Raw genomic sequence first — 15298 nt, forward strand, 5'->3', positions numbered from 1 at the left:
CATCCTGATCCACTTATTCTTCTAACTTTGTACAGTTTTGGATATCAGTTATCTTTCAATCTATGACTTTTTGTAATCTAACAGTATAGTAGAACATAAGTAAAATTATGTGAATAAAGTAGAATTAAGTGTGAAGGTGCAATAGTGTAGTAATTATTGGGCAAAACCAAAGTTAGACTGGTGCATAGTTAAATGAGGCAGTTTGTTTGCGCTACTGCGATCTTTATTTTTTTTTAATTTTCTAATTTTCCTACTTTCATATCCCCCCTCATTCCCACGTCCCCATTCATCAGGGATGACTTTACCTTAGGCAGGCAATCTACAATTTAAAGAGATTGTTATTTTCTTGTGAATTGTTACATATGCATTATTTTCACTTTTACTTTAAAAACTTTTGTAAAAACAATACTTGTTTCTTTATTTCCTGCCCAGCGTGTGGTTACATCTCTTTCTTCCCAGACGTATAATACTGCTCGTGTTGTGAAGGGTGTTGCAGCTGAACGTACTCTAAGGACAATCTCTTGGCACCAAGTCTCATGTTTACAGTCCCCGCGAGACGCACCGTGGCAAATCTCCTTGGTCTCGCAGGTCTTTAAAATGTCTTTCGAGATCATCACGTATCGTAGCCTTGCATTTGCTTTCCATTCCAGGATTTTCTTTTATATATAGAGAGACTTCATCTATACTAATAAAAGGCAAAGCCCTCACTGACTCACTCACTGACTGACTGACTGACTCACTCATCACTAATTCTCCAACTTCCCATGTAGGTGGAAGGCTGAAATTTGGCAGGCTCATTCCTTACAGCTTACTTACAAAAGTTAGGCAGGTTTCATTTCGAAATTCTACTCATAATGTTCATAACTGGAACCTGTTTTTTGTCCATATACTGTATAGAGTGCAGCTCAATGGCCGTGGGAGGCGGAGTTGCGTATTGCGTCATCACGCCTCCCACGTAAACTGACTGTGAACGCAGTACGTACAAAACAAGGAAGAGCCCCAAAGAGCGCTGAAGAAAACATTCATTACACAATTGAGAAGGCAGCGAAACAATAAGAAGCGAGCGAGTGACGCATACAAGCATATTCATAAGTGCTGCTACCGCGGAAACAAAGCACGGTGTAAACCGTAAGTTTAAATTAAGTTTATAGAAACGCTCCCGCTGCCGTTTGCAATACCATATTCACGACATACAAGTTTAATGAGAAGACACGAGGTATAAACGAGACTTTGGATCACTTTGTAACAGAGTTAAAATTGCTATAGCGAGAAACTTTTGAGTGCCGGGTCTTAGCTAACATTAAATAGTTCATAGACCTACAAAAGGTTGCCATTGATTTGAGGCAAGATTGCTTTTCTCCTGTACAACTATACGTTGCATTCTCAACAGTAAGCTTGCACGGCTTGGTCATATTACAACCGGAGTGCTGAACTAACAACGTGGTATACAAAGACAACTATAACAATCGTGATAAACGAACAATAAAACAGCGGAGAACCCGTGGATTAAAATAAAAAGGCTGCTTCCTTGGCAAAGCAAGGAAAAAGGATGACGTTATATGGCGTTTGTTTATAAAACAGCGGAGAAGCTGTGTAAAGTCTGCTTCACAAAAAAACAGCAGAGCGCCTTATGAGCAGGCAGTCAGCTAAAGAAGGGAATCAATAAATAACTATAATCGGAATAAACGAACAAAAATAGCGGAGAATCTGCGGACTACATAAAGAAAATGGGTACCTGAACAGAAAAGGGAGTCTCAAATAGCTACACAATAAATATAACAATCATAATAAATGAACAATAAAACAATACAGAACTGCTAAGCAAGGAGAAAAGGACGGCCTTGTATGGCATTCGTTTATAAAACAGCGGAGAGGCTATGTAAAGGCAGCTTCACAAAAAAAACAGATCCTTAACAAATTATTATTGGTATATTTTCCATCAATTTAAAAAGGTTTTCTTTTCTTCTTAATAAAAATTTAAACGCAGTACTTCGCTGCTGCGAAGCGCGGGGATTTGGCTGTTATATATGTGTATATATATGTGTGTGTATATATATGTGTATATATGTGGATGTGTATATGTTTACATAACCTCTTTAACACACTACTTCTCCGCTGCGAAGCGCGGGTATTTTGTTAGTAACTAATAAATGCCATATATATTATCCAGCAGCCATACCACCAGCACTTCAGAACAGATAATCCACCTGAAGCTAAGCCTGTTCATTCCCGGTTAGTACTTGGATGGAAGACCAACCAGGAATACTTGGGTTGCTGCTTGAACAGGTGTTGGTGAGACCATCGAGGGGACTTACCCTGTCGTGTGAGTGTCAACCCCAGTGCCCCAGCACAATGAAGGGCACACTGTACTGTAAAAATGGTTCTGTCCTTCAAGTGAGATGTAAAATCGAGGTCCTCGATCTGTGGTCATAAAAGATCCCTGGCATCATTTGTAAAGAGTAGCAAGTTTCCCCAATACCATGACCTAGTCATTCTGCCGGTCTCTAATTGGCTAACTCTCTTTCACCACCTAATAGCTTATGTGTGGTGAGCGTACTGGCACAAAATGGCTGCCGTCTCATCTTCCAGATGGATGCTACACATTAGTTGTGGTAAAAATGGCTCACCACTCGCTGTGGAAAGTGCTTTAGGTAGTGAGAAAAGTGCTATATAAATGTCAAGAATAAATTATTATTTATGTTGCTAGGAAATTTATTGTGTGTGTCCAGGACCAGTCCTAGCCTTAAGGATGCTTTAGGCAGACCTTTGATTAGCCCATCTTTTAGATTACCCCTTAAAAGCCAACTTCATATAATTACGATACCCCAACACCTAATGTATACGCGTACATACAGTAAATATCACCAATGCATCTCAAATTCATAGTCCTTGGGAGTCGGAGCTTATAATAGCAGCATCCTTTGCAAAATAGCCTGATTAGCATCAGTTCCTATCATTAATCTTGAGTAGACGAGAGAAAATAATTGCTTCCATAAGAGTTTGTCTGAAACATTTAGCAGTGGCAGACTGACATTTTTGGGGCCCAGAAGCTTGAACTGTTATGGGGGACCCTTCACAAACCAACAATGAGGCTGTTCATAAAAACAATAGGCTTAGGCTAATCCATCACCTTTATTAATTATGTTTAAAAAGTAAGGCATTTATTTTTTAGTAGGGGTAATTCAAATATTGTATCCTTATGATCGCCTTAGTGAAAAAAAATTTGTCTACATTGGTACCAATCTGTCACGTTGAAAAGGCAGCCTTATGATGGTCTTTTAAAGGCTCCCCTTTGTTACGCCACATCATCTACCGAAGAAGATTTTTTTATTACCTTTACTGTATTTTAAATTGTACATAAGAATTATTTATTCTTACAGTATTACCTGCTTATGTTTTGTAAGATTATTCGTGCAAATAAAAAGTTAACAAAAATGTCTTTTACAGTGACCGCAAGCAATGCACTCATTTTTGTTTTGTTTTTTTTATTATGGCTACCCTAAGGAAACATTTTCAAATTTCTGTCATAATTGTTAATAGTGTTTTAAATTCTTTGTAGTTATTTTATGTTAAGTTTAGAGTAAACCATCCTTAATTTGAACATTTTTTTGTTTATGGATGATACTTTCATAATCTTTTAGTTTTTATTTTAACTTTTGTGTTGAATTACACTAATATTTTTAGTAAGCCTTTCTCATACAGTAGACACCCCAGATTTTTAAGCAGTGTGCACTTCTGGAGCCCCTCCGAGATTAGGGGTCCTGAAACTTGTGTCATTAGTTTCATAGTAGATCTGCCCCTGTACACTAACCACAACCACAGCAACATTTACTTATATAGCGTCTTACTGTACAAAGTATAATTTCAAGGTGCATTACATTACTACAAGTAAGTGGAAACAAAATACTCAGTTTGCAAAAGACAGGCAAATCATGTCCACCCTATAAAAAAAAAAACAGACTTTTTTAGACTTTAGGTCATTTAAATACAATACAATTTATTTTTGTATAGCCCAAAAATCACACAAGAAGTGTCGCAATTGGCTTTTACAGGCCTTGCCTTTTGATAGACCCCTGGCTTTGACTCTCTAAGAAGACAAGGAAAAACTCCCAAAAAGACCCTTGTAGGGAAAAAATGGAAGAAACCTTGGGGAAGGCAGTTCAAAGAGAGACCCCTTTCCAGGTAGGTTGGGAATGCAGTGGGTGTCAATACAATACACAGAACAAATCCTCAATACAGTATAAAAATATTAAAAGTACAGAGCAGAATTTAACAGTAGATGATATCCCATTTAAACTCAAGACTGTCTTTTCCTTTCAGGTGTTTCAGCAAGCAAGAGCCTGTGCTCCGTCAGTTCTCTTCCTTGATGAGATTGATTCAATTTTGGGGTCCCGGGCAGATGTTAAAGCTGGAAGAGGTGTTCAAGATAGAGTGTTGTCAGTTATTCTTAATGAGCTTGATGGCATTGGGCTAAAGGCGACAGAAAGAAGAAAAACAGGATGTAAAATAATTCAGCAGGAAAGTCTAACAGAGAAACAGGAAGGTAACCAGCAGGTGAGAGATAACAAATTTCCAGAGAAATGTAGCAGTAATGAGAACGAGTTCTTTCTTAATTTTTGTCGTATCTTTTGCTTTTTTTTTTTTTGTTTGCGAATGCACGTGTGTCCCGTTACTGGAAATGCGGGATTGAATCTTTAAAGCAAATGACTTGATTTCAAAGTCGAGACCAACCTTGACTTTAAAGAGTTGTCTTTTTAGTTGGCTTTTATAACAACCCAAGATGGCTTTAAAGGAAGGATGTAGACGATAGGCTGATATCATTTCTTCACATTGTTTTCCTCCCAATGGTATAAATATGGATACGTAATTTTGTCTTTAACAGGCTTCTGTTAGTATAGTAAGTGATGTGACAGATAGCATAGTAGGCAAGATTAAATTTACATAAATTAACATGAAAGGCATAGATAGATACTTTATTAATCCCCAAGGGGAAATTCACATACTCCAGCAGCAGCAGCATACTGATAAAAACAATTATTAATTAAAGAGTGATGTGAATTTCCCATTGGGATTAATAAAGTATCTATCTATCTATAAAAACACAGTGCAAGTTAAAAAGTGCAAGGTGGTGAGCGTGAGGCAGGTATAACAATCAATAACATTGTATGATGTTAACGTTTAAAAACCCGGGTGGAATTGAAGAGTCGCATAGTGTGGGGGAGGAACGATCTCCTCAGTCTGTCAGTGGAGCAGGATGGTGACAGCAGTCTGTCGCTGAAGCTGCTCCTCTGTCTGGAGATGATCCTGTTCAGTAGATGCAGTGGATTCTCCATAATTGACAGGAGCCTGCTCAGTGCCCGTCACTCCACCACAGGTGTCCAACTGTCCAGCTCCATGCCTACAATAGAGCCTGCCTTACTGACCAGTTTGTCCAGGCGTGAGGCGTCCCTCTTCTTTATGCTGCCTCCCCAGCACACCACCGCATAGAAGAGGGCGCTTGCCACAACCGTCTGATAGAACATCTGCAGCATCTTATTGCTTATTATTATTGATTGTCAGGCTACTTTCCCTTTCATGTTCCCTGGAGACTCATTTGCAGTTTACCACGTTCTCTAGGTAGGGATCTGCACTGGTAATCGGAAGGTTGCCAGTTCAAATCCCGTAAACGCCCAAAAGTGACTCTACTTCATTGGGCCCTTAACCTGCAATTGCTCCATCCTGGGTATGACGTTAATCTGCATCCAGCCCTAGGCATGTAGGCCCTCCAACCTGCAGGGTAAAACTTGGGGGTTTGTGGCAGAATTGGCACTCCAGCCGCCATAAAAATAAAAAAAAAATAAAAAAACCTCCCACTGTCCCATTCCATCTGAACTCGTGTGGTGCCGAGGTGTCATCCGTTTCATGGCTGCACTCAGGTCCTAATCTGGGATCCTGAGTTGGTTTGTCATGTTGTGGGTCTGGCAATGTGCTGTATCACCGCGTGCTCTCTCTAGATTTCTTCAGAAACATTTTGAACTTTAGTATGCTTTAGACTATCATCATTGTTCAGATTCCTGCTATATTTTTGTTTTAATTACACTAATAGTTCATTTTCTGTACCATCATCTTTAACTGCAAATTATTATTTTTTAATCAGATTGAGTACCAAGAGGTTTGCAATAAAGATGTCCTTGTTGTGGCAGCAACCAACAGACCTGATTTACTGGACGATGCCCTCCTGCGACCAGGGAGACTGGATAAGATCATTTACGTGCCCCCACCTGACCGAGAGGTATCTAATTTGTTTGATGTCTTTCTGCAGTATCTGTAGGGAAATGCGACTAGAATTCAAATAACACTTATTAAATATGCAAACTTTAGTTTCCAGCCTTATTAATAAAGAAGAAAACTCTCTGTAAACAAAATAATTCATTCAGCCATTTTCTAACCCTCCTCAACTATTTAAGAGTCACAAGATGCTGTGCTTATGCTGGCAGCATTGGGAACCAACTCTGGGTAAGATACTAATCCATCACGAGGCCCATTCGCACTCGCACGTGGCCTGTTGCCAGCTAATCTGGTGGGCTCGTCTTTGGAATGACGAGTCCATAAGATGTAAGGGTGGTGAGATAAACTTGAGTACCCAGAGAAAAACCCATGCAGACAGGAAGAGAATCTGCAAACTCCACATAGATACGGTTCCTTTACTAGAGCCTGCGTTAGCAGTGGAAAAGAATGCCCTCTATGCCACCCTAAAGCAATCATTAAGGTAAAATTAGTTTGACTAGAAGGTTGCACTGCAGTGGTCTGGCGCCCTGCTCGGGGTTTGTTCCTGCCTTGCGCCCTTGTGCTGGCTGGGATTGGCTTCAGCAGACCCCAAATGACCCTGTGTTAGGATATAGCAGGTTGGAAAATGGATGGATAGAAGGTTGCAAGTTTCCGAAAATATTATTATTAAACCCATCCATGTATTACATGAACCTGTGTATTCCAGGACAGGGTTGCAAGGAGCCGCAACTTAGCACAGCAGCAGCAGATGCAAGGCAGGAACCGACCCTGGATGGGTCACCAGTGCTTCAGAGTGCACATCTGCACACACACCAACGCTCGCACATGTTTGAGATGTGTGAGGAGAGCCATAAATATTTAGAGAGAAACCCGAGTGACCACAGGAAGAGCATTATAAATTCAACACAGACCACTGCATCCCCATGAGATCCTTTGAAAACGTGAATACTGTAATTTAGCATTGTTATAGTACAAATCACATGATTACAAGATAATAATAGGTAATTAAAAAAGAAATTTGCCTCAATATTTTCAACCTCTCGGCAGTGCATGATTTGTGCATCATGTTCTATTATGGATACAATGATGGAGTTTGCACAGAACTCCGCACTTGACCCGTCCCTTACCTGCACTTCCATCTTCAAATTAGGAGCTTCACTTGCTTTTGGCCCTGGGCACATTTCTGTACTTTGAAAGAGACGGCCTGTTAATTACTTTTGCATGGCAAATTTAGTCGCAGGGTTAACCATTGCAGGAATTGAGTGCGGTTTTCTCAGTCGTGCCATTCAGGAGTGCTCTCTAATTTTGCAAGCCGTTGATTTTTTGTCTCAGTTCTCATTCTTCTCTACAGGACATTCTGCAGGTGAGAAGTAGGGTCCTTTAAAATATGAAAGTGGAAACACAGCTTGGACACTGCCAAATGAGCACAGGCAAATGCATTAACAACCAATGTCTGGTTCCCTATGTCCTGCTCAGTGAGTGACCTTTTAGTAATCTTTAGGTCACCTGTACAGATGTACCTACAGTGTTTCCCCAAAAATAAGCCCCAGCACGATTTTCAGGCTGCTCTGTAATATAAGCCCTACCCCAAAAATAAGCCCTAGTCAAGATTGTCAGCTGAAAAGTAAGACGCCTAAGGCCAGGTTTATAATGTGATGTGATGTATGTGCCAGAAACATCCTTTACATTCCAAGGACACCTTGCCACAATATCTCTGAAAAGAATGTTTAATGATTACATCCATCAATTCGGGGATGCGCCCATTCCAGCAGCATCGGCACAAGACAGGAACAAAAATCTTTGGACCGGGCATCAGCTCATCGCAAGGTGAACACAAACACACACATACATTGGCGCCATTGTAGCTTCACCAAATCCCCAAACCTTCATGGTCTTTGGATGGAAAACTGAGCCCACTGTGGAAACCCACCAGGAAAACGTGCAAACTCCAGGCAGGGATAACAAGGGAAGTGACTCCCTGCGAGACAGCAGCTCTACCGCTCTGCCACCCCTATGTGTAACTATTAACAGTATTCATTATTTAAAGTTACCGATTTATCTGTAAAATGTAACATCCATCCATCCATCCATCCATTATCCAACCCGCTATATCTTAACTACAGGGTCACGGGGGTCTGCTGGAGCCAATCCCAGCCAACACAGGGCGCAAGGCAGGAAACAAACCCTGGGCAGGGCGCCAGCCCACCGCAAGGGTACACACACCCACACACGAGGGACAATTTAGAATCAGCAATGCACCTAACCTGCATGTCTTTGGACTGTGGGAGGAAACCCACGCAGACACAGGGAGAACATGCAAACTCCACGCAGGGTTGACCTGGGAAGCAAACCCAGGTCTCCTAACTGCGAGGCAGCAGCGCTACCACTCTGCCACCGTGCCGCATAAAATGTAACACATGGATTTTAATGCATTTCATGATGAAACTGATATCAAGTATAAATCTAAGAACTCTAAATGTGCAGAGAGCTGGAATATCGTAAATGGAATATGTTCTGTGTGGTGATGCTGCTTGCCGCTGCTGTCAGGTGAGGAGGAAGCCCCAGAAGCGCGTAGCAATTTAACAACTGGGTCGGTTTTAAGATGATGTTTACGACGGTCTGCTTTAATGACAAAGTGAACTATGGGATTAGAGGACATTTTGAGTTTAAAGCTGAAATTTCCACTTTAATCACCAAATAAACAATTTTCATTATGTCCTTATTTTCTTTTTCTCTGTGGCTCAAATATGCCGCCGTACATTCTGATGGTATTGTAAAGGTGCAAAAAAAAAAAAAAAAAAAAACACGGCACAGAAGATGGCACGTGAGACTTTTAAAATGCATCGTGTCATTACTTTGGGGAATATGCGACACTTGAATATAAAAGCACCACGAATGTATTTGTATGTTGGCATTTTGCTTCACCACATCGAGCCATTCATCAAACGCACACCGATCCTGGAGGATCCTAAAAGCGGCTGGAGTAGCAAGAAATTCAGGCTGGAATTTAGGGTTTGATCATGGAGAGTTATGACGATATTCCAGAAGAAGATGATATGACTGTATTTGAATAAATGTATATTGTTGTACATGAATAAATATAAGACATCCCCTGAAAATAACCCCTAGTGCATCTTTTGGAGCAAAAATTAATATAAGACCCGGTCTTATTTTCAGGGAAACATGGTAGAAATATATGATGGGCTACCATTTTCATGAAAGCAAGCATCAAATAAATAACAGGACATTGCTAATAATCCCCATTTCTTTTCTTTGCATTTTGAGGGCTGTTTTTTATTTTTATTTTCATCTTTTTTTAAACTCTGGCTTAAGGGAAAAGTACATTATGAGCAAGAAGCACAAGTTAAACAACATTTTCATGAAACAGTGGACATGTTATCAGTGCCATATGCCCTTTTAATAACAAATATTATGCTGCATTTATTTATATTATATATATAATGTGTGTATATATATATATATGTGTATATGTATGAATTAGGAAGCTATAATGTCAATGTGTAGTACCAACACCAGACTTATTTATGTAATTTCAAATCAACCATGGTAAGTATTTATTAAAAGTGACTGAATGACAGCTCATATTTTTTCATAGTTTAGGTGAGGGCATTCGATGTCCAGAATCTGCCTGGTTAAAAGGATAAGGGTCTGTGTTTCTGTCTGTGCATCCATCTGGTTGCTATATCTCTGTCATTCCAACAGATGGTGCATCACAAACATTTGTAGTAATAAAAGTGCATAACTTTAGTCATCCCAATACGTGGCACATCACAAGCATTAAACTCCATTTTTACAAATCACATACCAGAGACCCATGCATTGCTTGTTGCACTGCAGCCCAAGCTTTAACACTGCTTTTACAAATCCCATTCCAAATGGCATATAGCAGAGACCTGTGGATATTCTAACAGAACAGATTCTAACAGATGGTGCGTAACAGACACTTGTAGTAATAAAATGCATCACTACAGATGTCTGTTGGAATGACAAATGCAATGCATTTTATTGCTCCATGCATTTCAAAATACATTCCAACAGATGGTGCCCCACACATGTTAACACCGAGATCTACGTTGATTACTTAGATGGATAGCACAGCTAGTGATATCAATCAGGTCTTATATAAAAACATGCTATTCCCAGCTAAACAATTATAAACATTAAAAATTGCAAGGCAGAGTGTAGGAGTGTTACATTGTTGTAACCAGTAACGAACGAGGATTACCTTCACTTTAAAAAAAAATATTTATGATTATCCAAAGTAATCATCCCTTTTTTGATGTATGTATGTACCCGGTCTTGACCAAACAACAAATGACAGGACAGCCCTAATAATTATGCCCCCTTGTTTAATCACGGTCAGTCCTACGCTTAAAAATGACCCAGGCCAGTTAAACAGAAGTCTAAAAATAAGCAGGGGAAAAAAAAAAAAACAAAAAACACAAATGAAAAGGTTGTGTGTCCAGATGTGAAAAATCACATTTATTCCAAAGAGTAACCTGAAGTGGAGGTGGTGAAGGTCAGTGCACCGGCACACTGCTGGCAATTGTGTGCGCGCGCAGGTCTGTACAGGAGAGCACAGCAATTGTCATCTGGTCTTGAGAAGGAATTGGGGTGTTTTAAAAGGACCCTTTCCTAGAGGCGATCCAATAAGCAGACAGGTAGGCATACTGTACATTGTTTGGGGTTGCTATTCTTCTTCCAAACATTGTAGGGGAACAGACAAGTATGCCCTTTCACTAGCATCCAAGACCAAGCCTTCCTCTGTCTTTTTCCATTTAGTCCAGTCCCTGTAAGCTTAGCCAAATGTTCACACTCCCAACAGGGGCTTCTGCACACTGAGCTCATCATTTAGTATCCTGTTGAGGGAACCAGACTGTGTGTGTGTATGTATGTATGTACAGTATGTGTGTGTGTGTGTGTGTGTGTGTGTGTGTATGTATGTATGTATGTGTATGTGTATGTGTGTGTGTGCGCCCTTTCATGCTTTGGAATTTTGATTACCGTTCCCTTGGATGGATGTGTTTTGGTTACCTTTGTTTCAGCACTTTGAGAATTAAGCCTGGTAAAGGAAAGCTCAACATATGGACCGGATTAGATCTGTGTGCACTGCAGAGCAGATGTTTCAATTTGCTTTCCATGTCATCAGGCACATTTAACATTTTTTTTCTCTTTTTTTTTTTTTTTTTTTTTTTTTTTTTTTTTTTTTAAATTAGGCAAGACTTGCTATATTGAGGATCTGCACAGAAAAGATGCCATTAGACCCTGAGGTATGCTTGGAACGCTTGGCAGATGTGACGGGATTCTTCTCTGGTGCAGATCTTGAAAATTTTTGCAAAGAGGTACGACTTTCTGATAGGTAGTAATAACAAAACCAGCTCTATTGGAAGCTTTCAGCTTCACTACCACGGGGCCACAGTAATATTTAAATGTTCTTGAGCAGGGGTCTCCAACTCCAGTCCTGGAGAGCTACTGTGGCTGCAGGTTTTCATTCTAACCCTTTTCTTAATTAGTGACTAGATTTTGCTGCTAATTAACTCTTTGCCTTAATTTAAATTGATGCTCAACTTAAGACTCGGGTCCCTTAATTAGCAACCAAACAATATTAAGACACAAAATGAACCAACACATAAACAACAACCTGCGTCCATCACACAATAACTGAAAATAAAAAAGGTGAAGGCCTCAGTAATGTTGATCTGCTCAGGTCCACATGATCTTAAAAAAGAAATTCAACAGCTTTAAAAATGTCTGCCATGTCAGAAGGAGCGCCATGGAATTAAATAACGGGTTTAATTAGCAACGAGAATCGGCTTCAAATTAAGAAACTGAATGAAGGGAACTTGGTTGGAGTTTGTGGCCCCAACTTAGTTGGTCATCTGTTGGCTCACTTCACATCAAATTTATGTTTAGGTGCCATTTAAAGAAAAAGAATCATTTCAGAGGTTAGAATCTCAAGAAAAGTCAATTAAAATAAAAGGAAAGAGTTCATTAGCAGCAAAAACTGGTCACTAAGAAAAAAAAGTTAGAATGAAAACTTGCAGCCACGGTAGCTCTCCAGGACCGGAGTTGGACACCCCTGTTCTAGAGCTATTAAAGGAATTCTCCCCAAATTTTTTTTTTTTTTTACATTTCCTAAACTTTCATACTCAAATATATAATAAAATTTATTTCTTTATTGTGATCTACACATACAATCATTTCAAAGTGAAAACAAGAAAAAAACACAGCCTTTGTGATTCAAGAAGTGTTCATCCATTTTACTGCATCACACTTACGTAGGCTCTTGTGTCACCAGATGTCATCAGAAGTCACATGTGAATTGGCTGAATTGCATTGGCCTATGCCAGTGCTAAAAATGTAGAAATATGGGGACAATTGCATTGTGTATTTATAATTTGTGTACCCGTACATTTCAATTCAGACAAAGAGACAGGACATATTTTAATATACAGTATCTCACAAAAGTGAGTACACCCCTCACATTTTTGTAAATATTTTATTATATCTTTTCATGGGACAACACTGAAGATATGACACTGATCCAATGTAAAGTAGTCCATGTTCAGCTTTTATAACAGTGTAAATTTGCTGTCCCCTCAAAATAACAACACACAGCCATTAATGTCTAAACTGCTGGCAACAAAAGTGAGTACACCCCTAAGTGAAAAATGTCCAAATTGTGCCCAAAGTGTCAATATTTTGTGTGACCACCATTATTTTCCAGCACTGCCATAACTCTCATGGGCATGGAGTTCACTAGAGCTTCACAGGTTGCCACTGGAATCCCGACATCATGGAGCTGGTGGATGTTAGAGACCTTGCGCTCCTCCACCTTCCGTTTGAGGATGGCCCTACAGATGCTCAATAGGGTTTAGGTCTGGAGACATGCTTGGCCAGTTCAGCACCTTTACCCCTCAGTTTCTTTAGCAAAGCAGTGGTCGTCTCCGAGGTGTGTTTAGGGTTATGTTGGAATACTGCCCTGCGGCCCAGTTTCTGAAGGGAGGGGATCATGCTCTGCTTCAGTATGTCACAGTACATGTTGGCATTCATGGTTCTCTCAATGAACTGTAGCTCCCCAGTGCTGGTAGCACTCCTGCAGCCCCAAACCATGACACTCCCACCACCATGCTTGACTGTAGGCAAGACACACTTGTCTTTGTACTCCTCACCTGGTTGCCGCCACACACTCTCGGCACCATCTGAACCAAATAAGTTTATCTTGGTCTCATCAAACTACAGGACATGGTTCCAATAATCCATGTTGTTAGTCTTCTCGTCTTCAGTAAACTGTTTGCGGGCGTTCTTGTGTATCATCTTTAGAAGAGGCTTCCTTCTGGGACGACCACCATGCAGACCAATTTGATGCAGTGTGCGGCGGGCGTATGGTCTGAGCACTGACAGGCTGACCCCCCCACCCCTTCAACATCAGCAGCAATGCTTTTTTAAAAAAATTTTAAAAGACAACATCTGGATATGATGCTGAGCACGTGCACTCAACTTCTTTGGTCGACCACGGCGAGGCCTGTTCTGAGTGGAACCGGTCTTGTTAAACCGCTGTATGGTCTTGGCCACCGTGCTGCAGCTTAGTTTCAAGGTGTTGCCAATCTTCTTATAGCCGAGGCCATCTTTATGTAGAGCAACAATTCTTTTTTTCAGATCCTCAGAGAGTTCTTTGCCATGAGGTGCCATGTTGAACTTCCAGTGACCAGTATGAGAGAGTGAGAGCGATAACACCAAATTTAACACACCTGAGACCTTCTAACACTAACGAGTCTCATGACACTGTGGAGGGAAAATGGCTAATTGGGCACAATTTGTACATTTTTCACTTAGGGGTGTACTCACTTTTGTTGCCAGTGGTTTAGACATTAATGGCTGTGCGAGTTATTTTGAGGGGACAGCAAATTTACACTGTTATAAAAGCTGTACACGGACTACTTTACATTGGATCAAAGTGTCATATCTTCAGTGTTGTACCATGAAAAGATATAATAAAATATTTACAAAAATGTGAGGGGTGTACTCACTTTGTTAGATACTGTAAGTAACATAAAAAAGAAACTCTCCTGGTATTTGATCATTTTGCTTTCATTCAGTGAACTTCAAGTGAAGTATTAAGAGAGTACGCCATATTCTTCTGTATACACTTTCATGACTGAGCTCTCCGGTTAGCTGCTGCTCCTTTAATTTACCTCTTCCAAATACAAAATGTTTTGTTTTATTCCAAATCTTTATTTTTCTGTCCACTCTCCCACCTCCAGGCAGCCTTACTTACCTTGCAAGAGGAGGGATTGGATGCTTCTTTCATTAAACATGGATTCTTCCTGAAGGCACTTCAAACTATAAAGCCGTCCTTAACGGTTCAGCAAGTAGAATTTTACAAGACACTTTTAAAAAAGATGAAATAATTCAGAATGTACTGTTTAGAAAATAGCTTAATGCCAAATTCTGAGTGCCGTATTAAGAAGTCAAATATTTTTTATGTGCCTGTCTTACTAAGAGCGGTATAAGAATGTAACATGTTACATATTAGAGGAAATGATTGTGTCAGCCCAGCTCTGTTGCTTAATGTATAGCTAACCTGACCTCCTCTCGTCTCTTCCAGACATTTTTTTTTATTAGGGTATCTGTTTCAGTCGCATGACTCAATGCTTTGCTCTGGGTTTTGTTAACTTGACGTATAATAAAATGCTTTCTGTTTTGCACCTTACATAGTCAACTGCCCAAGCACATTTAATTCGGACTGTGTAATTCAACTATTGGCATATCAACACATTTGCTAGTTCTGGACGCGTGAATCGGCTTACCTGGCCCCTCACAGAAATTCCATTTTTTCCACTATAGCTTAGTGTGTTTAACGGTTTATAGCCCAAGAAACTATTTGTAAATAGTCAAGATTGCAATGGGGAAGGTGTATCAAGTCACGCTACATTCAAAGTGGCTCCATAGTGGAACAAGGTGCTTTGGCGATGGTTCGCCTGGTGCCTATGTGAGACTTGAGCACATT

At 40.1% G+C, this 15298-nt stretch overlaps 1 protein-coding gene across 1 annotated transcript in view; it reads left to right on the forward strand.

Annotated features, from left to right (window-relative positions):
• spata5l1 (spermatogenesis associated 5-like 1) overlaps positions 1 to 14722 on the forward strand; it is a 29470-nt gene extending 14748 nt beyond the window's left edge. Inside the window, exons 6-9 of the mRNA XM_028823263.2 lie at positions 4321 to 4554; positions 6137 to 6271; positions 11505 to 11630; positions 14553 to 14722. Coding sequence (XP_028679096.2) covers positions 4321 to 4554; positions 6137 to 6271; positions 11505 to 11630; positions 14553 to 14699 — 642 coding nt within the window. The 3' untranslated portion in view covers positions 14700 to 14722. The remainder of the gene's footprint in view (positions 1 to 4320; positions 4555 to 6136; positions 6272 to 11504; positions 11631 to 14552) is intronic.
• The last annotated feature ends 576 nt before the right edge of the window (positions 14723 to 15298 follow it).

Source organism: Erpetoichthys calabaricus, chromosome 17 (genome assembly GCF_900747795.2).
Source record: "Erpetoichthys calabaricus chromosome 17, fErpCal1.3, whole genome shotgun sequence".
In the NCBI taxonomy this organism is placed as follows: Eukaryota; Metazoa; Chordata; class Cladistia; order Polypteriformes; family Polypteridae; genus Erpetoichthys; species Erpetoichthys calabaricus.